This window comes from Lissotriton vulgaris, chromosome 4_1, assembly GCF_964263255.1.
Source record: "Lissotriton vulgaris chromosome 4_1, aLisVul1.2, whole genome shotgun sequence".
In the NCBI taxonomy this organism is placed as follows: Eukaryota; Metazoa; Chordata; class Amphibia; order Caudata; family Salamandridae; genus Lissotriton; species Lissotriton vulgaris.
This window is the reverse complement of record NC_141691.1, coordinates 479,382,823-479,409,221: the sequence shown is the minus strand read 5'-3', so window position 1 is coordinate 479,409,221 and position 26,399 is coordinate 479,382,823. Positions and strand designations below refer to the sequence as shown.

Below are 26,399 nucleotides of genomic sequence, written 5' to 3'. Positions count from 1 at the left end.
GGAATATGTAGAGCGCATGGTGAATGAAGTGTTTGGCTCCAACAACCTCTTGCACCTGCTGGTGGTGGAACGCGTCCACCGATCTCTGATGACACGACCAGTCCCGGGCGCCACCCTGAGGCCGATAATTGCCAAACTATTGAACTACAGAGATAGAGACACAGTTCTCCGGCTGGTGCGAGAACACAAAACATCACCTATCACGGTAACGCAGTGCTTTTTTTCCTGGACTTCAGAGCCAATGTTCAATCGGCCAGAAAGAAATACATGCCAGTAAAAAAGATTATTGCAGGCTGCGGAAATCCCATACGCAATGCTTTACCCGGCCAGGCTGCGCATCAACCATTACGGTAAAGTAAAAGTCTTCACAATGCCACAATCAGCATTGGAATATGTTCATAATCTCTCAGCCAAGTAGAAAAACCACCAGGCCCAGGATGACAATGTGGATGTATACTGAACCCAACACAACACACAGCCCACTGGAACATTAATCAGAACCCCTGCAATGCCCTTGCTGCAGGACAGTCGGGCGATCCGCTGGGCCCTGCACCTGTTCCCACAGCTTACGGAGGAAATGAGTGATATGCCCCATTTGTATAACCCTGAAGGCTGAGTGGTTGGGTGCGATGCCCGGATAGAGCGACCATGCGAAGTGCAATGGGCGCACAATCCGCGATCCGGGGGTTCATACTCTCTACTGGTGCTACTGCCCGCATACACTGACTGAACTAACTGAAGAGCACCAGTAATCAAAGGTTCTTATGGCCACTGCCTAGACCTGGAGGGTAACCGGGACACTGGCAGCCCCCCCCATGACTGCACCCCACGCATGTTCTGCAGTTAATACGACACTGGCAGCAATAGCCAGATGGCGAAAGCAGATGTCTACGTTTGCATGGTTTGTCACTTATAGGGTTTTCTTTAGCATAACTGGGATGCTGAAGTGGGAGGGGTGATAGGGAAACGTTTTTGAATGCCGCTGCCTCGGCAAAATCACCACTACACTACAGGTACATGGGCTCAGAACACACCCACAGGGCAGGTGAGGGAAGACCCAGGGGACCAAATATGACATCCTTTATAACATGGAATGTCTGCGGGCTTAACAATCCCCGCAGAACGTGACAAGTACTGGTCTACCTGGACAGACATAACATACAAATCGCAATGCTCCAGGAGACAGACATCACAAAATGATCGGAATGGGCAGTGGGGGCCAGATGGGCCGGGGTCCGACTGGGCTCACTGTACTCATCCTACTCCAGGGGAGTACTCACCCTGTTAAAGAGAGGGGTGCTATTCATGGTCAGACTGACTAACACAGACAAACAAGGCAGATATGTTGTTTTGCAGGGTGTGCTCTCGGGTACCCTGGTATCAATGGTCAATACATACAGACCAAATGTGGATGACCCTGGGTTTTTTAACCAAATCTGGAATGTGCTGAGGTTCCTCCCTTCGTCAACTATGATATGTGGGGCGACCTAAACACCACTCTAGACCGCCTGGCCGATAGTTCGCCACGAGCAGTGCTACAAGACAGATGTGAGGCAAGGGTGCTCAGGGAGGGCATAGTGGGAATTTGGCAGGGCAGAATTGTGGAGACTAAGAAATCCAGATGCACGGGAGGGCACCATCACATCCACAGTGCACATCTCATGGTCCCGGCTCAACTACTGATTAGCATCGGATGCCACAGCACTACTTGATCCAATACACCGAGAGACTATAAAGCAAGCCATTGTGGAATATTTTGACATTAATGTGGGATCGGTAGATGAGGCGGGTATGCTGTGGGAGGCGATTAAAGCCACAATAATGGGAATCTGTATTGGTACACATGCAGGTATTTGAAAGAGCAACTCAAAAAGATAGAGCAAAAGCTACAGAAGCTTGAGAGGGATCTAGAGACAGAATGGAAAGCAAAACCACTGGCGGAGATTAGAGACCACATCATACAACATAATGACATGGCACATAGGGAAGTGCGCTATATAACTGGATGACAAGTGGCTAGAACCTATGGGGAGGGTGGACGGCCAGGCCGTGCACTAGCTGCTAAAATACGCCTGGCCTTGTGACATAAGCCCAAGTAAGGACGGAAATGACCAATATGACACGCCTAGGAACCTCAGGTCATTTTCAAAATTCTATGAGAACCTGTACTACTCTAAAGTGTCCCCCTTGGAAACAGACACTAATGCCTATCTTGAAGACATAGCCTTAGCGAGGTTGTATGACGGGCAACGCGAATATCTGATGCAGCCTGTAGAAGTGAAAGAGATGACTGAGGCCATTTGCTCATTGCCTAACTCAGATATTCGCTCACTAACTAACGGAAGGGTGCCAGGGCAGGATGACCGGAGTGGCGAATTTGATAAGGAATTCACAGATCTGTTGACACTGCACCTACTGGGGTTATACACGGAGGCATATACGAAACAGACCCTACCTCCAACACCACGCGAGGCCCTTCTCATAGCACTATTGAAGCCTGACACACTGCCCGATAAATGCGAGTCATATCGCCCTCTTTCGCTTATTAACACAGACACCAAAATATTGGCATGCATACTCGCTAATAGGCTGCGACCACTGGTACCCAGGGTGGTCTTGCCAGATCAATCTGGGTTTATACCAGAAAGATCAATGGCATTTAACCGACAGACCATCTTTGCGCTACTGCACTAATTGAACCCCGACCTCGAGACAGCAGCTGTACTTTTAGATAGGGCCAAAGCCTTCAATTCTATAGAATGGCTATACATATTTACCACTCTAAAGCACATGGGTATTCAGGAGGCTTTTCTGCGATGGGTGCGTCTACTGTATACAGCCCCGATCGCATGGGTACGGATCAATGCACATACGTCTAACCAACTACACATACACCGTGGTACGAGACAGGGATGCCCACTGTCCCCTATTTTATTTTCCCATGCCCTGGAACACCTAGCCTGTAAAATCCACCAACGGCATAAAAATGGAGCACTGAGATTCCACCAGAGACTGATTGGCATCTCTCTATACCCGGACTACATGGTCCTATATGTCTGAAACCCCACACATAACCTAGCAATGCTACTTAGAGAATACATCAAATTTGAGGGATACTCTGGTCTGGGCATAAATTGGTCCAACTCAATAATACTACCATTAACGTAGTCCATGGCGCCACATAAAAACCAAAAAATAAAAAATAAATAAACCAAAACCCCTTCCCGGTTGCATTTTCATGCCAAATCTATGACATGGAGGGTCCGTCTGGTGCTATCAAATGTGGGCCGAGACAAAGCCTGTTTGGTCGGCATGTACCAAGTTGGGCAAAAGAGTCTCCAGGCGCGTTGTTAGAATTTTGTCCATCATTTTGGTACCCAGGTTCAAAACTGAAAGTAGGTGATTTCGACTGACACTGCATAGGGTCTTTGTCTGGCTACGCTATGAGCAAGATAGTTGCTTCTGCCATTGCGGGGGAAAGGACATAAGAATGCAATAGTTTGTTGTAATCCTCAATCAGCAGTGGGGCTAGTAGGGTGTGCAGTATATTTAAAGAAAACTGTGGTGAACCCATAGGGCCCCAGGGCCTTGCCCATTTTGAGATGCTTTAAAGAATGCCAGCCCTCTTCTTGTGTGATAGGTTCATCCAGGGCAGTACTATTGTCCCAGAAAAGGCGTGGGATAGGGAGTCCCTGCAGAAATGCCCGCTGCTGGGAACCCATCTCTGGGGTGTCCGCTAAATAGAGAGTGCTGTAGCATTCATAAGTTCTCAGCTTTCTGAGCCTCTGTGGTGAAAAGTTGCCAGGCCGCATTCTTGACCTCCCAGATATAACCCTTGGTGCATTGAGCACGAAGCCTTCTGGCCAGGAGGGAGCCGGCCTTGTTATCCCCCATCATAAATACAAGGTCCCAAACGGCAGGATATACTTAGCTTTATCATATTCCAGGGCCCGTAGTTGTCCACGGAGGACAATCAAGCACCACCAATGTTTCCTGAAGGGATGGTTTTTGTGGTCCTTTTCAGGGTGGAGGAGATAATCCTGCAAACAGAGAAGTTTCAGCTCCCTCACCATCTTGAGGTGATTTGTTTCCTTGATGGGTACTCCCTGGTTAACTGCTTTCAGCGCGTCCTATATTACTGGAGGTGGCAATTCACCTGTGCGATTAAAGTGCAAATATTCCTGTATAGCCGTTGTCAACTCGTGTTGCACCACTGGGTCCCATTGAATAAAGTCACTAACTCTCCAAACCCCTTCCTGTGATACAGGGGTGAGGCAGGCCACAACAGAGTAATTTGTACAGGGCAATGATCGATATTGTCATCAGCTCCTGGGAGACGTCTTCTATCTGAGAACGCAGCTGCTGATCCACAAGGTAGTAGAGTATAGCATATGTACTGTGCTCTGTGGGGAAGTGGGAATAATCTGACTGCAACAGGTGTGGGTAACGCCAGGCCTAAGTGTTTGAGTTGCGCTTGGCTTGCCGCCAACAGTGTTGCAGTGCCTCCCACCCTCTGCTGAGATCTATCTAGCATGGTGTGCATGACACAGTTTGGGCCCCCAGTGATCAGTATGGCAGTCTCCGAGGCACCTACCCCTTTCTGGATGACCGGAAACAAAAATGCCTCCTGACCGGTATTCAGAGAGTAGACAGCGCCTACTGACAATGGCGTTCTTAGCCACTCACCCATCATCAATAGCCATCTGCCCTGTATATTAGCTAGAATATGATGCCCGCAAAATTTCATAGAGTTCCTACTAAGAATCGCCACCTCCGAAGGAGTGTACTCTCATGAGGCCATGTGGGGGAGTGTCCTTCATTGGTTTGCCCATTGAGACGCTGTGGGTTCTATCTGGTGGATCTGAGGGCGATTTGGGTGCCCCAATCTCATAACGAAGAGGTCCTGAACATAGGCGGTGAGGTCCTGAGGGAGGACCTCTAGGAGGACCTCACTGAGTCTGACATTTTTCGTCTTAATCTATTGTCGAGATCTCCACACCTGTCCTATAGTTGATCATATTCCTGTTCCAGGGCAAACTTCCATTGTTTGGAGTTCGTTGCAGTCATCTACTTGCTCATGGAGGCCCTTCTCGACTCTGTCACCTTTGTGTGTACCTCCTAAAGGTTGCCACATAGGTCAGATTTGATAGAGAGGATCTCCTCCTTAAGATCCCAAAAGGCCGCTATGAGGAAGTCTCTTGTCACACACTGCTCCGCTGAGTAGGGGTTGTGGGCGTCCGTGCCGCAGAGGGGTTTGGGGCAACAGGTCGCTTCTTTCAGGGGGTGTCATATTGCGGCCTGCTGAAGCATAGTTTTTATAGAGCTATCCTTCTTGCTTTACACATCTGTTATAGTTCAGCGCAGACAGGGATTTCCACAATGAACAATAGAGGCCTGGGTGCTCAAGGGCTCTCTCTCCTAGGGTGCAAGAAGGGATCACTGCTCATGTCAGTAGTGTCCCTCAGGGGTGCAACAGGCCCCGCTGGACAAGAATGTTCATCGACTAAAGTTCCCTCCAGGGCTACTCGGCCTTAGGTATGCACAGGGTAAAGCGCCCTACAACTCAGTCAAAAGGGTCAGTGTCCACATTCCAGGGTCTCCTGGGCCAGGCTGCCCCCCATTAGGGGGTCTGCTGCACACACACACTCAAGACCAGTCTCTCCAAGCTGCCCAGCAGTTTCTTGTAGTCTGATGCTCCGCTGGTCCTCAATAGACCACTGCGCCGTCGGAAGGAGGGGGCGTGGCCCCAAAGCTCCAGGTCTCGCCAGCACCCCGGTGCAACCCTGCTGACATTCAACTGCCTACATTTGCTGCTTACCGGACCTTCGTTGCTTGCGCTCTCAGGGACAGTCCAGTTTGATGATCTTCCTTCCGCCACGGTCCATTATATTATGCCGTCAAAACGGGTCCCTCCAGCGGCACTCAGCTCTGGTCTACCCGCTGCCTCAAAAGAGGACCCCACCGCCACTGCGCACCCTGCATTCTCTGACCAGCTGTAATCTGGGTCAACGTCGCTGCCATAAGTGGGTCAGGCTCGCAACAGTGCCGCTTGTCGGAGTCGCTCCAACTCCGCTTGGCTCTCCCAGCAAGACACTGCAGCTTCACAAAGTCAGCCTGTTTAAAATGCACCAGGTCACCAGGTCGATAGGGTCGGCCCAGGCTGCTTCTCAATGCTGCTTCTCACAGCAGTCGAAGCTCTTCCCCTGCACCCAGATACCATCAGCTGTGTGTCCTGGATCTGATTTCTCATTGCAGCGGGCCCCGGAGCAGTAGGATGGAGTGGATAAGATTCCTCAGTGGGAGCCATGGAATCAGGCAGCTGCCATGTTTGGTGCCTGGCCAACCCTCCACCACCACCGTTTTGACTTTAATACAATATTATGTATATAATATACTTACTTATAGGGGCTGTCATCCAGCTTCCTTGATACATTGTTCAGTCAATGTGCCATTCACAATTTTGTTTCAACCACCACAGCATACAGTATGGGGCACAGGGTCAGCCCACTTTAGCCATTAGTGTACCTCTTGGTAAGTGACATTCTGTTTTATCAAAATATGCACTTTGTACAGTTTCACAAAAAACATCCACAAAGATTGGCAGAGCCAAAAGATGGCAGCCAACGCCAGACCTAGTTGGCGTTGCAAATGTGTGTGTATTGTTTTTACCAGGACAAACATACACACTGCTTCCTAATACTATTAGGCCGGGAAAGTAGCACAAACTAACACACATGAACAATATCCTATTATTGAAATGATACATAAAAGAAAGAGTAAGAATAATATGCTTAGAGTCAAGAAATTTCAATACATCATGCATTAAGGGGGATTTGGGAGGAGAAGCCATGTTGTGGCTCTTCACCTGTGCTGTTAATCTGACCTTGGGAAGAGAATTGGGGGCACAATAACGAACTTGTAGATGGGAAACTGTAGTTATGGGTAATTTGTGTTTTCCCTGAGGTTTTGCTTGACAGTTTAGACCAATCAATCTTCAATCTTGTCTAGATGACGTCAGAAAGAAACCCTCAGTAAACAAGCATTGGCATAGCCAACAGGTCTCGCTTTTGGGACCTTATAAGTATTTAATTATGCAGCACAATATCACGGTTCAACAAAATCAAATGTTGCATGGCTAAACACTAATAAGGTCCCAAAGGCGAGACCTATTGACTATGCCAAAGCTTGTTAGGATTTACAACAGCAAAGTGAGAGTGTGATTGGTGTAGGGATCACTTCAAAATCAAGCGTAAATTGATACAGCTTGTGTGACTGGCAGAACTCCTGAAACAATGTTGGTTGAATTAGGAGGTATGGAAAATGCAAATAATGCAGCTTATTAAATGCTACTTATACAGTACATTGTCGCATTATTGTCTTGCTATCATGACATTCTAATAAACTGAACAGAACCCAGTATATTAGAAAATGCATTGGTTAATTAAAAAAACACTGGCAATTCAAAAAATACTATTTGCTATCAGTGAATGTTTTTTTTTGCTTGGAAACAAAGCAATTTGTTTTGTCACACAAGTCTATGCAACCTCTCAAAATAAATGTCCGTGTTCACACAAGAGGTACCCCCAACATTCTGTGCATATTTATTATGTGAGAGTATTGTTAGGAATCAATATAAGATTCAATATATTAGGCCTTAAATCCAGGCCCCACTCAGGAGTATATGTTTTGGGAACATGCCCCCACCCCAACAACAATACAAAAGGGATTTTAGGGGAAGAAAGTACGGGGTCACCCAATGAATTTGTTGATAATAAATTACAAACTATTGTGAAATTTTGAAGTGCACATTACTTTTAATGGTGTTTTGCAATTATTGTTTTCTATTCCAAAATGTATCTGGAGAAAGTAGTAGAAGATTGTGTATTTTAAAGCTCATTGTGCTAAGAATATGAGTGAATAGAGAATATAATATGAAAGACGGTTCCCCTACAAGTTTCTCGAAACACACTCATATATAAAGACGAGCGCAGATACACAAACAAAAATGCATTTAGGCACTGCAAACGCAGGCACACATATAGGTAACTACACACATATAAAAAAGAAACACACAAACATCCTTTCAAACACACTAATATGCATTGATGTGTGTGGCGCGCATACAAATAAACACAACACATTCACTCGGGCAAACACACCCAAATGAATAGGCACACACACCACAGACAAATACCCACCCGCATGTGAATAGGCACATACACCACACACAGACACGAATATGCACAGACACATATACACACATCCTTACAAACACACTAATATGCATAGATGAGTGCCAACACCAACACAATGCACACACTCGGGAAACCATACGAATGAAGAGGCACACACACAAACACTCACCCACGAGTGAATAGGCACACATACACCACACATACGCACAAAGACATGAATAGGCATGAACACATACACACACATGCGTACAAACACACTAATATGTATAGATGGTTGCCCACACAGAAACACAATGCAAACACACACGAATAAAGAGGCCCATTGATAACGTTGATTCGTATTACAACTCCTGCGTGCTCCGGGGCTCGGCTGCTGTTCGAGGCGCCTAGCAATGACTGTGGTATGAATTAAAGCACTAGACTCGCAACTGATTTACAAAACACTCAGTAGGAGTGAGTTGAGTTAAGGTTTGACTGGCGACCTTTGTGGACGGCCTGCATTACTTTTTAAGCGGCGCTGGCATTGCTAATGTATGGACAAGCCGTACACAATCATATAGGACTTCTGCCTGAGAAGGGTGCTTATCATTATGGATGAGCTAGAATGAGCCGGCGCTGTAACTCTCTGCATTTGTGACATACGCGTGGCCTTTTTTTTCTCACTTTTTCATTTTCAGGGTGGTAATGGTAAAGTAAAACCTTAACGCGGATGTATTAAAACGTGCACCTGAATTAAAAATATGAATAAACTAACACAAGGGAGGGCGCACAACTAGGTGTTATAAAACGCTGGTACCTTACAGAAAACGCAAAGTGAAAGCTACTCCCCCTTTTGACTTCTCCAAATTTTCAGCAGCACATCAAAGTCCTGCGGTTTAATTCGAATCTAAACTGTGTTACCCCTCCTGGTTTGCATTGCAAAAGTCCGGCCTCCGCAGGCAGGGGGCAGAGCGCACACATTCCTTTGAAGACGGCAGAGCACAACCCGTTACAACATCCAGACTCGTCAGCTCAAGCACTGCCGCTCGAAAGCTAAATAAAACAAGGAGGGTCCATCCACTGCAATGCCTCCTTCCAGCAAGGAGAACGAGGCAACAATGACGAAAACTGCACGCACACGAAAAAAAAGGGACGGGAACAGGATACTGAATCCTGCCCCTCCTGGACTCCCTGACCTGCCTCATGGTTGCCAAGGCAATATTTCTAAAAATATTGTCGTGCTACCGTAAGGCAGGTCATGGAGTCCTCGAGAGGCGGGATCCAGAGCAGACAAATCTGCTAAACAGGAGCTTTTTCCAATGGCAGGCCTCCGTTTCCAGAGGCCTGCCAATGGAAAAAAGGGGCGTGGCTTCACGCCATACTGAAATCCCCTGCTCACAATATCTCTTTGCCTGCAGCAGGGCATGCCCTGCAATGCAGGCTTCGACCTAAAAACATCCCCATAACTCACAGTTACCCATCTATAATTTTAGTATCACTGGATTCCAAGCAAGCTTCATAGCTATAAGATATTCTAAAAACACCATATAAGGAGTGTGTTCTTCTCTAAATCCTTTACCTTCACTTACCTCTGTCTCTCAGATAGTATCCTACAGTTTTCGGATTCCCATCTGGGCCTCTATTCACAGAAAAGGTAGATTTGTTCCGGTAACCATACACTACAGGCTGGTATAATCAAAACAAAGAGAATAAACGCATTTCAAGTGGATAAAACAGATAACAGAAAGTCTCATTGATAAGATTAATGATCTACATTTGTGGCATGTTAGGAGTGGAAATCTGCATGCAGCGTTTCAGTCTTTTCAATGAATTACTGACCATTAAACTGCTTTAATTATACCAGTGCCCCACTATTTTTAAATTGGTTTGCTCCCATACTTTAGTTTAAACACAGACTGCTAAGAGGAAGTAACACTCCTTTACCTGTCCCAAAACAAGCTCTCATATACTTTCAGCATTGTAGGCTATCTTAACTTATTATAAACCAGTCACAGCTGCTACCCATTCTACATAATGGGGCAGGGCTGGGGCAGCGCGGGGAAAATAAATATACACTTACCCTCTGTTCCCGCCAAATGGCTTGCTGCTCCTGGCACTGCAGTTCCCATGAGCACAGGGTCCCCGCTCACCACGCAATCTCAGCGCTTCTCTCATGCTATTACCAGTATGAGAGAAGCGCTGGGATTGGGCAGAGCGGGGCGGTTTCATGCTCCTGCAGGGACGGGGAACCTGTGCTCCTGAGACCTGCAGATATCTCCAAGGAGCAGCCTGGAGATATCAGAGTGTGCATGCCGGTTTGGCTGGCCATGGATGGCCGGCCAAACCGACATGCGTACTTTCAGGGCACACTGCTCCTCCTCCCCCTTCTGGTGATACTGCGACATGGCCCCGCCCTAAAGTCAGCAGACTCAGCTGAGACAATGAAAAATATAATCATAAAAAAAATGTTGTTACCATTTTATTTTTCATTTTCTGCCTTTAAATAGTGGGGTGACGCTCCTCCCCCATAGCGGAGGAGCAGCCCCTGTAATAAACATTTTACTATTTAGCCTTCAAGGCTCTGTTTGAATTGTATACCTAACTTTACACACCTGCACTGCCTTTTACGTTTCCTAAAGGGAGTGTTTCTACTTCTTCTCTTTTATTGGTACAATTTCCTGTTGTATTGCACAACATCCACCTTAGAAGTCAAACGTGACTTCAAAGCCAATAGTTTCCAAAATCATGCATCGCCTCTTCGCTCCCAAATCTATTCATTCACATGTTTTAACTTTTAATTTCACTGGAAGGTAAGCTTGAGCAAAATCCACTTTTTTTCGTCCCTCCTGGATCACTGAAATAATATCGAGCCCATTAATATCGAGTTACAAAAATATCGATGACAAAATATCGAGGGACAAAATATCGAGTTTCTATCTTCATACATGCAAGTACAAAAATATCGACTCTAAAATATCGACTGTAAATAATATAATTTTTTTTATATGTCTTTAAATTAAGTTAAAACTAATATAATAATACATATATTTAATATAAACAGTTAAAATGATTAAATAAATGTAATATTAATAAATAATTAATGTAAATTACAAAAATTATATAACAAAAATAATAAATATATATATATAAATACATATTAACTAAACATATATAATATTTTTACCGTAGCATAGCAAAATGGTTAAAATTTATTGTAACAACTATAGTGAATTCAACAGTAGAAAAACGCAGGATAGCGTAGGGGTAAAAATTACTATTCCCACTCCAGTGGGTGCAACAGTAGGGAAAGCGTTGGATAGCATAGGGGTAAAAATGACTATTCCCACTCCAAAGAGTGTAACAGTAGGGAAAACATTGGATAGCGTAAGTGTTAAAATTACTATTCCCACTCCAGTGGGTGCAACAGTAGGGAAAGCGTTGGATAGCGTAGGGGTAAAAATTACTATTCCCACTCCAGTGGGTGCAACAGTAGGGAAAGCGTTGGATAGCGCAGGGGTTAAAATTACTATTCCCACTACAGTGGGTGCAACAGTAGGGAAAGCGCTGGATAGCGTAGTGGTTAAAATGACTATTAATTAATTAACAATTAACAATTTTAATTAATTTACATAATTAATTAATTATAATTAAATTACTTCCCACCCTATCCCCCTATAAACTCACAACCCACTACAGAAAATAATTTACTAAATATTAATTATTTATCAATTAAATATTTATAATTAATTACCAATTATATTTTAATTAATTAACAATGAATAATTATTTAACAATTATTATTAATTTACATAATTAATTAATTATTATTAAATTACTTCCCACCCTATCCCCTATAAACCCACAACCCGCTACAGAAAATAATTTACTAAATATCAATTATTTATCAATTAAATATTTATAATTAATTACCAATTATATTTTAATTAATTACCAATTAATAATTAATTAATAATTATTATTAATTTACATAATTAATTAATAATAATTAAATTACTTCCCACCCTATTCCCCTATAAACCCACAACCTGCTACAGAAAATAATTTACTAAAAATTATTTATTAATCAATTATTATTTTTTACCAATTACATTTTAATTATTTACCAATTAATAATTAACAATTATTATTATTTTACATAATTAATTAATTATAATTAAATTACTTCCCACCCTATTCCCCTATAAACCCACAACAGATTTATATTACACAATTATTAAAAAATATTAAAAACTACCTTATTTTCGATTTTTTTTGTCTATATTCTATCTAGTCGATATTATGTCTAGTCTATATTTTTGATTCGATATTTTGGCTATTAATATCGATATTACTCGATATTTTTGTAGTCTATATTATGTCTGGTCGATATTTTGGCTAGTCTATTTTTTTTACTCGATATTTTGTCCAAACGATATTTTGGATTCGATATTATGTCTGTTTACCGTCCCTCTTGTGTCTATGTTCTTCTCTTCAATGATGCTGAAACAATTTTCAGAGTGGAGGTTCTGCCATTAATGTTGTATCACTGAAGTCACACAAAGAACAAGTGTAGCTCATTTATCAGGAGAGTGGAAAGGGTCTGGTATGTAGCTGACAGTACATTTCTGCAACACAAGTGTCGTAGCACACATTTACCATTGAAACGGTCACTAAATGTGCATAAACATGCTATTTTACTGGTAAAAATGTATAGCACACAAACGATGGTGTGTGGAAATCGGGTTTGTGAATATTTACACCTGACATTTGACCTTTTCCTTTGAATGTACGGCAAAAGTGACACCCCCTAACTCTACTTCCAGTGCGTAAGCTACTTTTGTGGCTTTTCCAACACCAGTCCAACTTGCTCAGCAATATACCATGATATGAAGAACCCGCCACTCTCCAGCTATCATTTACCACTTAATGATGTCCACTTAAAGATGTCATTAGCAATTAATAATCCACAAGATGTGTCCTTTCATCAAATTTTCCCACTAATCCTCTGATTAAAAAATGGATCTTTTCCTGAATAGATTTTCGAAGACTTTACGTTGATTACCTAGAACAGACTTTCACACTGTTTCAACTTTTACTGAATGCCATTCCTATAGCAATTTGACCCAGATGTATGAAGCATTTTTATTTGTCACAGCCACTCTAATTCACAGTTTGTGACAGTACAAATGTACAAATCCAATTTAAGATGATCTTTTACCAACTCCTAAAATAGGAGTCCGACCCCTTGCAGAATCGCTGTTTGGAAGGGGTATATTGCAAATACTGATTCAGTACGTAATACATCAGTATTTTGCAACTGTAATACGGTTGTAAAATACTGAAGTTGTTATGTTAACTCAGCTGCAAAAGGGAGGGAATCCTCTTGGGCCCTCTTTACCTTTGTAAATTGTCAACATAAAAAAATTGTTTGGGAGTAAGCAGTAGTGAAGGGGACTACTGCAAACTCTCAAACATGCTTTACTAAAAAGTAATCATTTTTCTTTAAGATGTAGCCTCATTTCCTTTAAGTGTACTTTAATTGTGGTCTGTTGACCTTAACAGGCTATCGGTCATGTGATAGCTACCAATCGAGGTAAGCTACAATTTGTGACCTGCCTCATTAATATTCATGAGGTAGTCAGATTATGCCACACTCTAATTCAAAATTTTACTAAACGATCTATAAGTGCATGCATTGGTTCAATAAATTCTTTACTAGTCATAAAATATTAGTAGATAATTGCTAACTTATTGTTGCGACCAAATCTTTGTGCATGTGGCCTTTAATTTTGTTGCCTCCTCTTTGTAAATCACAAGTTCACTTAGATGGGTATCTTGGCGCTGAAATAACAGATATTTATTGTCACATAAAGCACTAATTTTATTGACTTTGAAAGATGGAAAGAATGAGTGGTTCCGCCGCGAATCAAACTATGACCATGAGGATTAAGGCTGTAAATAAAATAAAAAAGCAAAGTGAATAATATTGCGACATATATATGAATTGCAGATGGCAAATCAATCTGATTTTCAAATTGCACAGTGAAGCTGGATGTCAGGTCAGTCTACGGTTGAAGATTGTGGTAGAATGTGAGCAAAGTTGGTTTGTCTTTACCAGACTAAGATATGGTTAAGGGACAGGGTAGGAAATAAAGTCTTTGTTAGTTCTCATCTGACACACAAAGAAAGGTAGCAGCTAGTGACACTTACAGAAGGCACAACGGGTTGAAGAGGGCAACTATCTTCTCTTGTTGAGAGAACATTAATCTGTTCACCACTGACTTCTTTTAGCCGGGATACCAATGTCTGCAAAATTTTCTTCTGATCATCAAATTTGACCTAAAAACCAATTCAAATTTTTCTTGAATTACATCAGTAAGAAATGAAACCCATGGATCCGCAATGCAGAGAAAGACGATATTAGCTGCTAAAGAAGAATTTTCCACATAGTTAGAGAAGGGAAGTAGAAGACGTGACTGACCAAGGTGAAACATGTTTTCTAACAGAGATTAAAAGAAGCAACTCAACAGGCCTACCAGATTCCTGGATGACAAGACAAAGTGGACCCCAAAAAATTCTCCATACCTTTAACTGATCTTCATACCCGAGTCTCCACAATGGGGTTACAGCATCTGACAGTCTGAAAAACAAAACAAAGGAAATGCAATGGTATGGGCAAAGATGCTTTCTTCACTTAAACTAAAACTAGCTTTTCCTTAATCCAGTGAAAACAGAGATCAAGCTTTTAAGTTTAGGACACTCTTCAGTTCTACTGTTCAATTGATCCCTCGCCATGGGTTCTGGTCTAATTTCCCCAAGCAAGGTCAGAAATCGCGGAGTCTGAGTGCTGCTTCATAAGACAAGTTAATAGCATGACTAACAATGTGGTTCATTGTCTATAATTCCGTCAAAGAGTATGTTGTTGCAAAATCACTACTGATTTGTCCTCATACTCACAATAACAGTTTATTGCATGAATTATTGTAGTGAACTCCGTCTGGGAATCTCTGCTGAAAGAGTTTGTAAGCTTTACAAAGCACACACATTTGGTACTAGCCTCTGGAAAAGCATTATCAACATTTTTCCTACTCTTCTGGTTCTCTATTGTGGGTCAGTTCCACAAAAGGTTGTCTGCAAAAACCTTTCCTATATTTAGAAGATTCTTCATAGTGCTGGCTGTAGTTGTGTTGCATTGTGCTTTGTAATGTATTATCAATAGGTGTGCTTAGTTTGTCTTGTTAGGGAACCCTTACCTAAGAACATGAGAACAAGAATTGTATTATTGTTGTGGAATGTTGGGACAGGGCATCTTATGATCAGATGTAGATGTTTCCGGTTGGTTGATGTTACTGCTACCGCTGCTGAGGTTTTTGTTACAATAAATCTTTAATGAAACTACTCAGGATTCCGGATATTTATTACAATTGGTGCATCGATTCATGCTGGTGCTTCCTCACCATTAGACCAGGCACCCAAACCCAGCATCCCAGGAATTACTACAGATGCTGCCAATGAGCTATAAGTGGTAAGGGAGATGTCCACTGCAGATTCAAGGCTTTACACTTTGGAACACACCACCTTTGCCACTTGACCAAGAAATTGATTACAGGACATATCATACTTACTTCAAGACCGCCCCCGTGCCAAGCCTTTGACTAGACTAAATTAGATTTTTCTTATGTCTGCCATTTTCCCCCAAGCTCAGAAACTACTGTCCAGTTGCATTGCACAATAACAAAATTATAAATACATTATAAATAGCATATTCTAATTTCAATGAAATATAGCACATATGTGTGACTGTTCATATCCAGAAGCCATCACCGAGGGTTTTAAAATGGAGGGAGTATTGACAAGAAATATTCTTGGTTGTAGGGACAGCGGGAATTCCTTTCAGGGGCATTTTCATTTCCACCCTTTTGAATAATTAGCAGTCTTATGGCTACCCTATTTAAAAAACCTGACACACCCAAAACCGATCGTAGGTGGTTAGACGTGATATAACCAGGGCTTTAGGTGGGAAAAAAACTGGGGGTGCTCTGAAAGGGGCTTTGCAAATTTCTTAAAGGGGTGTGGCCTATCCGAGTAGGGGCGTGGTCTAAATCAAGATAACTAACATTGTATGCTTAAGAAAATCATGAAGTCGCATCCAGCAACGGATAATAAAATAGGCAAAAAAGTATATTTATTAAATATAAGCCATAAAATACCAAACACTTAAAAAAAATTTTTTTAATGATTTACATTACTTAGAAATCTATTGCAGGATTTCCCAAACCTCTTGAAGATATTCACTGTGTCTATTTTGCTGGGGTTTCTCACAATAATTTTCTTCAGCAGACCTTCTACCTTTTGCCAGCCAACTCTTTACATACAGCTTTGCGTCAAATGATTCAAATGGAGGACCACTGAGTTTTACCCATAAGCATGAAGAAATGGTCTCTACAAGAAGAGAGGCCCTTGTTGGACTAGCAATTAAGTTAATTGCGCTGAAACCTCTCTCGCAATCAGCATTACTTGCTGGCAGGGTTTCTATGTAAATTACTAACTTTTTTAATGCTTCAGGGGTTTTCTTTCCACCAAAATTTTTGAAAAGTCTAAAAGCTAGGATAGTAGCTCTTGCTGGCAGCTGAAACTCTGAACACAGTTTATGGATCTCTGTTTCACCATAAAGAATGCATTCCTCACCAGAAGGCAAGTTGCCTGCATCTAGCACACTGAAGCAGGCTATAAGTTCTTTCTCAGAATCCAGCGCACATTGTTTATTGATATTTACAAACCAGACAGTCAATACACAACCAGGCAGAGGCACACAGAAAGGTTGAACAGGAAATTAGCCACTTTCTAAAAGTGCTATTTCCAAACTTGGAATTTAAAAACCATCTTCACTAAAGGATGTGTAATTAAATTCTGAGTTCAGGGATACCAGATTCCATATGTCTATCTTGCCGTTATGGGAAGATATGCAGGTAAACATGTCACACAGCATTCCCTATGTTATCCAATAGGCAAGATAGCCTTTCAATAGTGAAAAACGAAATTGGCAGTATTTCACTATCAAGACATGTTACCGACACAAGCAACACCAAACAAAAACCAGGATATCTGCTCACCCTACCTTTGAGGCCCGAAAATAGAGCCCCCTTTCGAGGCCCCCCCAAAAATACTGGGGGGGCTCAGCCCCCCCACAGCACCCCGCCCACTTAAAGCCCTGGATATAACCTATCTGATACAAAGAGCAACACATGTGTGATGGAGCCAATAGATAGTCACTAGATTGTCGGTCCTTTGAAGACCCTGCTTTGATGTGCCACCCGATGCCTGAACTTGCCAATGTTCTGGATGAAAACAGACAGTGTGTGTCAGCGCAACTAGCTAGGGAAATACATGCCCACCGCTGGAAGAAATATTAAAGGGATGATGGTAGCACCGGCGAACTGTGGCCCTGGTTCTTTGGCAGCTTTGTAAGGAGTGTGGGTGGAGCATCACTGAAGTCTGGGTGCAGTGCTAGAGGGGGCAGGAACAGACAATAGGAAGATTTGCTTACTCAGCACAGTACAGCACACTGGAAGGACCTTTTGATGTGAAGCAGATGAAAAGGGGGTGGAAACTCACACTCCCCTCCTCCTGGCCTCTCCCTTACGTGTCACACCTACCAGACTTCAGATATGCATTTACAGCATAACATGGCCAGATCCTCTAGGTTCCTCAGGCACAAGGTGTACGACACAAGCCTATGAAAGGCACATTAGCATACTGGGGACTCGATCACCTGTAGAGTTACATGATGAATCCCAAACAGAAGCAGATGAGAGATGAAAAGCTTGAACCATGCTCTAGCAAAATGCCTTCAAAGAGCCCAACATAATCTATAGCCGAGGCATCTCAGGAGCAACATGATTCATTGCAAGAAAAGAATATACAGTAGAAATCTAACACTTCCCTGCTTTCAGATTCGAGTATTACAATGGAGAAGATAGGGAAGCTATTCAAAATAGCAGAAAATAAATGGATGCCAGAGTCTGAGGGTAGAAACACCATAGGAGAAACAAGAAGCATCTTCTTTCCTGCCACAATGTTAGACTGCTACTTAAACACCCCACAAGGCAATTGAAAATTTAGAGGGTGATGGGGTGGGAACCTTTTTATTAAGAGTTTCCCAATAAATCATTATGTTTTTTTAAAGAAATATTGCCACTATATATGGTCTTTTAACATAATAAGGACGTTCTTACCTCTCTTCCCATGACGAATTCGGCCTTTCAAGTGCTGAAACATTTTGACCCTTCTTCTTCCTACTTTTTGGCTCTGGTGGATTCGTGGTGGCAATAAGTTTCCATTCTTCACCTGATGCCAAACCCGAAACAAACCGTTTGCTGGCCAGTGAGCAGCCAAGATGTTGGCATAGCGATCGCATCCACACAGGCAAATACATGGCTAGAGGGTGAAATAAACACCACGAAATTACCCCACGGAGACAACAACTACAAGTACTTTGTACATAACAAATAATGCAGAACAAAGTTGTATTTATACAAGTTTTATGCCATGGTGGTCTCTGAAGATAATGTACATTTTCCAACAGAGCTCAATGAAATGCTCATGAAGTTTTTTCTCAAATGTATTTCCATCAGATAACACCTGATGAATTCCTAGAATCTTAGCCTGAACAGTGTTGATAACCAAGCTTTACAAATGGAGGACTTGTTTAAATGAGGGTGTATTTTAAAACCATACATTCCAGTTTATGATACAACTTTTACTTAAATCCCAATGGTTGTTCTTTAGCACAATATGTTTTCTCTTCCTATTCGTCATCAGCCTCTTACGTCCCACTCTACCTTTCTGTAGCCTAAGTCCTACTTCTCCTCTCTTCTCCTTCCCTTCTACACTCCACGTATTTTATTCTTCATCCTATTCCTAATCACCATATTTCTTTTTCTTTAACAGCGGAGGACGCTCCTTCTCACACCTGGTGGCCAAAGCTTAGAAAGACCTTCCCCTGCACCTCAGGACCGCTTCATCGCTCTGGCAAATCAGGGACCTGGCTGTTCGGTTGAACAGCTGACCATGAAGCAGTTAGTGACTCCAGCTCCTTGAGACCCTCACAGGTGATTTGCAGCACTTTTGAAAATTCTGATTGATTGGTTTATACCCAAAGGGATGAAACTACAATAAACTGCATAAACAGCACAAGTATCACGAACATTAAATCTGCTGTTTTTTAATTTTTAAACCTCAAGATCAACAGCACATATAAGCAGACCAATTAAAACAACTGAGACCTCATCTCTCTAGATATAGCTCTTAGCCTTACAAGAATCCATACACATCAGAAAACCTGCCAAGAAACAATGAGCAATGTTTTCAATCCATTTGTTTAACTGAAACATCAGTTCTCTTAGACAGCTATTTGTCAGCCCTGTAAAATAGGTTTTGGACCCCTTTGAGCAATATAGGTTTCTATAGAAAATGAAAGAAACTGAATCTAAATGTAATCAAAAGGATAAAGATCAGGGGGCGTGGCTTTGGCGCCGACGAGATGGCTGCCTAGTGCGGGACCTCTCTGATACCGGGACAAACTTTCTTGAATTCTCCTGTGAAATTCACTTCCTCGTCGATGCAGGACGTCGGAATGTGAAACTGGAGCACCTGCTGCTTCATTTAAGATCTTTCTTCTGTGCCGGTGAGCGAGTTCCGCGATTATTTATGCGCGACCCGTTTTTCCTCAGAAGCGGAGCTCCGCCATCTTAAGTGCTCTCTCTGAAGCGCCGCATGTTAGTATATCGGTGTTTAGGATGCTCCGCAAGACTGACGCGCCTCTCTAGGCTACTCCCATCGCTTTGAAGGCTTTTGCAGCTTCCTTTAACAACCTGCCCCTATGTATGAATTTTAAAACCAATTACAAGAGATGCTATATAACGTCTCCTGTCCTGGTTCTCATGTGACGGCTTGAAATTCCATGTGTACAGCAGAGACTTTTTCTCATTTACCCTCTGGCCTCTCAGTATGCTGTCTCGCTTGTGCAACTCTCTAACAATACTGCATCTCTCCATGCTGAGTGGGTCGTCGTCATTCACGTCCTTCTATCTACATGGCTTCATGTGACCAATGCCTGCTGCCTTTACCTGACGTCTCAAGCTGACTTGTTTTGAGGAGCTCTGATCTCTACCTTGTATATCTCAACTGAGGATGTGGTTGGTCAAGTCATTTGCTGCTTATTTTGACGCCATTTGAATTTTTTGAACTTTTGAAGCTATTTCTTGCTCCTTGTGCCTGGTTTTTTCCTCAGGTGTGGCGCTTCCTAAGGTATCCTATCAGTTTTCTCACCTCTCTGGGACTTAAGTGCTATACTCTCTTCTGATAACTGCATTTTCATTATTTTCTTCACCAAACCTTCAGGAGCCTCACTCCCCTGTGCTCATATGGTCAGTCTACGTAAACCGAAGTTTCTCTTTGAACCTTCTAAATCTTCTCTCCTGTCATCTTCAGATTCACTGTGTGTTCCGGATTCAACACCAAAAATGGCCGGCTCAGCACCCCATCGATCTTCAGTCACACAGTCTGTCTCCACTAAAACTTCACCTCCTGCGTCTTCTTCCAAACGCCTTAAGTAGGATCCTCCCTCTCCTGAAAAACCTTTATCATCATCTTCTATAGACCAGATTCTGGAAGAGATACGTGCATTGCGCCCATTTATCGAAGAAATAAGCAAGGACATGCAACTATTGAAAGAGAATTGGTCAGTCATGGATGCCCGAATTACCTTAGTTAAACAACAAACTCCTGAGACCCAATCTAATTCGCAACGTATCTCCTCCTTGGAGAAAACGGTTCTCGCCCTCCAGCAACACACGGAGGATTTGGAAAATCGAAATAGGAGGAACAACCTTCGTATTTATGGCTTACCAGAATCTTTGGAAGGTGATGATCCGGTGACTTTCTTTACATCCTTCCTCCCAAAGCTTTTAGACATGTTGCCGTCTACTGCCCTCAGTATTCAAAGAGCCCACAGAGTTGGCCCTCACTCAACTACATCTACAAAACCACGCGGAGTCATTATTCTTTTCCTGAAATTCACAGATTTACTTGCTGTCCTTTCGGCTGTCAGAGCTAAGCGACAAGTGTCGTGGTTGGGTCAACGTGTATTCCTGACTCAAGATGTTTCCATTGCCACGGCAGCAAGACGGAAGGAATTCCTTTCTCTTCGTGGAGTGGTGTGGCTCACTGGTTAGAGGCGGCAGACCCGGAAGCAGAGAACGGCCCGGGACCAGGGTTCAATTCCCGACGCGGCAGGGTCGTGGACCAGGGTCAGCGGACTCGATAATTCTCGCCTCGGTGCCTACTCTAAACAGGGATCACACTCGGCAACTCTGGGCATTAGCTTGCCTCATCTCTACAATGGCCCCCCACATTCACTGGGGATGCCTGGTTTCACCTTGGAGATACCCACTAGGGACCATCTCACAGGGATAGCCAGGATGGGTTCCCCAGCGGTCTACAGCGCCACGACGCCTCAGGGCAGCAGTGCGCTTTACAAGACCACATACATTACATTACATTACATTATATTACATTCGTTCATCTTTGCGCTCCCTTGGAGCAAGATATGGCCTGTTCCACCCCTGAATCTTTAAAGTCACACATCAGAATAAGACTTGGACCTTTCAGGATCCCGGAGAACTGAGGAACTTTATCCTTCTGCAAAATGGTGGCAGCATGGACACTTCTCCTTCTCCATCGAGTGGCTGACCTGTTTCCAGTGTTTCTGATGTCATATAATTGTCTTCATGTTTTCTGTTTTTCTGTTTTGGCGTTTTTTTCCTCTCTCTTTTATACCTTTCTTGCGATTGTTGTACTTCATTTGTTTGCAGTTGTTTATACTCTCTCTTGTATTTCTCTTATGTAATGCTGATTTTGGTGCTTTTCCGATTGTACTTTGCTGTCCTGATCTTGTTTCTAATCATTTTTCTGCCCTTCCACAGATCTTTTGTTTATCATCCCAATCGTCCTGTGATTCCCTCCTTCTGTGGCTCTAGGATGTCCCGGTGCGGCCGGGTCCCTGTTCCTTGGCTGGTTCATCTTGTTGAGTGTCGTCACCCCCTCCTCTCCCTTTCGTATTTCCCCTTCAGGTATGTTGTTTACAGTCATCCTTCTGGATTTGTACTGTCTCCTATCTCTATCTGTCTTCCCTTGTCTTTCTACTTCTCCTTTCCCTTCTCTACTTCTTTTTCTTTTTCTCTTTCCCACTTACCTCTTTTCTTCTCTTTTCCAGTTCTTTTTTTCATCCTCTAGTTTATTCATAAATGCTATTTTTCTTCCATTTTTTGTATTTGACATGAGTTGTTTCATGGAATGTGAAAGGTTTTAATAATACCATCAAACGGCAGAGAGTGCTCTCTCATTTATCTTCTTATAATCCCGACATTGTCCTTCTCCAGGAAACCCATCTTAATGATTTAGAATCTTTAAAATTGAAAAGAAGTTGGGTGGGTACTGTTTTATATTCTCCATCACTTCATAAAATAAATGGGGTTGCTATCTTAATTCATAAGAAACTCAAATGTAAGATAATGTCAGAAGAAAAAGATGTAGACGGTCGTTGGGTTTTAGCTAAACTGCTTATCAATGCAATACCCCTTACAGTATTTAATGTCTATGGTCCCACTGCCTTTGACCCTTCCTTTTGGCCGATGATCACTAGCAAATGCATTCAACATCATGCTGATTCTTTCCTTCTAGGAGGTGACTGCAACCAAATAGTTGATCCCTTTTTGGATCGCAAATCCTCGGTCCGTTTTGTCCCACATAAACCCCACAAACAATTTCTAGACATGATTACACAAGCTCATCTTTCTGACTCTTGGAGACTCACTCACCCAGACACGCTAGATTTTTCTTTCTTTTCTCCCCCCATGCTTCCTTTTCTCGTCTAGACTATATTTTTCTCTCCTCTTCCCTCACTCAAAACCTTTTATCCTCCTCCATTGAACCTATTGTAATTTCAGACCATGCCCCCGTTGTCACTACTTTTGACTTGCTTCCTCCTCCTCCTCCTAAATCCTCTCGCTGGCGCTTTAATTCCTCTTTGTTAACCGACCCTGTTTTTTCCTCCTCTTTCCGTTCCTTCATTGGTGAATTTTTCCCACTCAATTCTGACCCTCACATCTCCCCTCATGTCCTTTGGGATTCGTTCAAAGCTACAGCACGGGTTTCATTATTGACTTTGTTTCTAGGAAAAAGAAGCAATTTCTCCAAAAGCGGAAGGTTGCTTTAGCTCATATTAAGGCTCTGGAACATCAGTTTTATACCTCTTCTCCTAATCACATGTCCTCTGACCTCTTTCAAGCTAAGATTGCATTTAATAAATTTACCACTGACTCTGCTTCTTCCATCCTTCTTCGTAGTAGTGCACGTTATTATGGCGGGCGTAATAAATCTGGCAAACTCCTTGCTAACTACCTTAAATCTTGTAAAGAGCGTAATTTTATTGAGTCTATTTACTCCCCTACTAACACTCTCCTTCATACGGCCAAGGACATTCTTGCCCAATTCCAATCTTTTTATAAATCTTTGTAAACCCCGGAAGCCCCCCCTATGCCGGCCCTTCTTCAGTCTTATTTTGATAATCTACCCAGACCCGACACTTCCCAGCTCCAATTCTCCAGTATTGAAAAAGACTTCTCCCTACATGAACTTTCCACTGCCTTGTCTTCTCTTACTAAAGGCAAAACACCGGGCCCGGACGGTTTTCCCGTTGAATGAAAAGAAAAGGAGAGTACCCTGCCTCAGGATAAATAGGCCCTAATTAAAGGGTCCAAAGGATATACATGGAGGGGTGATTCACCTAGAGTTTGACACGAACCATCACAATTAAATGGTCAAATAGAATAGGCTATACAATTCATGATGAAAAATATATATTTTTATTATTTTTTGTTTTCTAATCACATAGATAAAAAAGATTTTTTCATTATTTCAGTATGTCGATAGTGCATATATACCATAAATAAAACAGACAATTTTCTACAGACAATAGACATAAGGGAAATTTGTCCCACCCAGTAAAGGCCAATGTTTTATAGACACCGTCTCATTCACACTCACTCCCCACTCTAACTAAACGAATATCATACATCATTCATTCTATCATTCAGTTTTTCTACTCCTTGCAAGTACAACACAACGATGGTTCCTGTGCTGAAAATGTCAAGATGTTATTCCATGAATTGTATAGCCTATTCTATTTGACCATTTAATTGTGATGGTTCGTGTCAAACTCTAGGTGAATCACCCCTCCATGTATATCCTTTGGACCCTTTAATTAGGGCCTATTTATCCTGAGGCAGGGTACTCTCCTTTTCTTTTCATTGGTTTCTACCCCCCAATCTCCTGCCATATCACTAAGCAATCCTCGGGGAACCCCCTTCTTTGTTTATTGGTTTTCCCGTTGAATTCTATTTGCACTTTTCTGACCTCCTATTACCGAAGCTCCTTGTCCTCTTCCAATCGTTTTGTTCTTCTGGTATTGTCCAAGGCTCCTTTCAAGATGCTACTATCTGCCTTATTCCCAAAGATGGCCGCAATCCCAAATTTTGTAAAAATTACCGCCTAATTTCACTAGTTAATGTGGACTATAAACTGTTTGCCAAATTGCTCGCTCTTCGTCTTGATCCCTTCATGCCACACCTCATTGGAAAAGAACAGTGTGGCTTTGTCAAGGGTCGTCTTACCTCGGATAACTCTACACTTCTCCTTAATGTTTTAAATAAAGCTTCTTCTCTCTCTATCCCCCTGGCAGCTATTTCATTGGACGCGGAAAAAGCCTTTGACCGGGTGGACTGGTCTTTTTTACTTGCTTCCTTGAAATGGCACGGTTTTGACCCTAAATGTATTTCCTTTATTTCTTTGATATACTCTATGCCCAAAGGTTCAGTTCTTGTTAATGGCCAACTCACCTTCCTTTTTACACTCCAACGAGGAGTTCAACAGGGTTGCCCTCTCTCCCCCCTTCTCTTTGTGTTAGCTCTAGAACCTTTTCTCTCTTCTATTCGCAACAATCCCTCTATTTCTGGTTTCCCATACGGTGATCAGCAACTTAAACTCTCGGCATATGCTGAGGATATTCTTCTATTTATTTCAGACCCAGAGGTTTCTGTCCCTTCTTTATTGGCTGAATTTGAAAAATGTTCTCTTGTTTCTGGCTATAAAATTACCTCTGATAAGACGGAAATTCTCCCATTAACTAAATTTTGTCTTCCACATTTTTTCTCTTACACTGGTTTTGCGTGAAATAGTACTAAAATAAAATATCTCGGGGTTCTTTTTTCCAACTCTATTGCATCCTCTGTTAAATTGAACATGTCCGCGGTTATTTCTAGAATAGAACATCTTTTTACCTCTTGGAACCCCTTATTCCTTTCTTGGTGGGGTCGTCATGATTCTGTTAAAATGATGATCGCCCCAATTCTGATCTATTTGCTTTCTATGCTTCCTGTCCATATTCCGGCTCTCTATTTCAATCGTATCGACTCTCTTTTATCCAAATTTCTTTGGAAGCAAAAAAAGGCTTGGATATCCTTATCAGCTCTTCGCAAAGGCAAATCAAACTGAGGAGTCAACTTTCCCGATTTCCGTCTTTACCATAAATCCTTTTCCCTACGTCAAGCCTCTACATGGTTGTCATCAGAGCTCTCTTCTTTTTCACCCCTCTGGCTTCATATTGAGCGCTCATTATTATCGCCCTTTGCTTTTCAAGATGTAATTAGGTTTACCTCTAAATCTCCTTTTACTGCCCTTCCATTGTTTAAACACACTTCCTCTCTATTGAAGCCTTTGCTGTCCCCATTGAGTGCGTCCCGTGAATCCTTTCTACTTTCGCCCATTTGGTATAATTTGCTTATATTACTAAAGAACAGACCCCTTGCTTGGTCTTCTTGGAGGTCGAAGGGTATTATTTGGGTTCATCAAATTTTCGATGGCTCGTCACCTTGCTCCTTCCCCCAATTTCAAGAGAAGTTTCGTTGTCCCCGATCGTTTTCCCAGAAATACTATATTCTGATGGAACTCATCTTAGACCGTTACTATTCTCTATCGTCTGCTGATTCACCTCTTTCTCCTTCCGCTCTTCTTGCTATTCTTGCCACTTTTCCTAAGGCTTCTCTTATATATCGTTTCTTTTCTGCTCCCAACCCTACATGTCCCAAGACTAAATTGGAACTCTCA

General features: G+C 42.4%; 1 protein-coding gene across 2 annotated transcripts in view; it reads right to left on the bottom strand.

Moving 5' to 3' along the window:
- The window catches only part of TRMT2B (tRNA methyltransferase 2B), a 137,381-nt gene that overhangs the window by 88,259 nt on the left and 22,723 nt on the right, over positions 1–26,399 (bottom strand). For both annotated transcript variants that reach the window (XM_086964632.1, XM_086964633.1), the window contains exons 2-5: positions 18,410–18,611; positions 14,760–14,814; positions 14,385–14,513; positions 9,764–9,860 (exon numbers count right to left, since the gene is read on the bottom strand). In XM_086964632.1, coding sequence (XP_086820758.1) covers positions 9,764–9,860; positions 14,385–14,513; positions 14,760–14,814; positions 18,410–18,611 — 483 coding nt within the window. The remainder of the gene's footprint in view (positions 1–9,763; positions 9,861–14,384; positions 14,514–14,759; positions 14,815–18,409; positions 18,612–26,399) is intronic.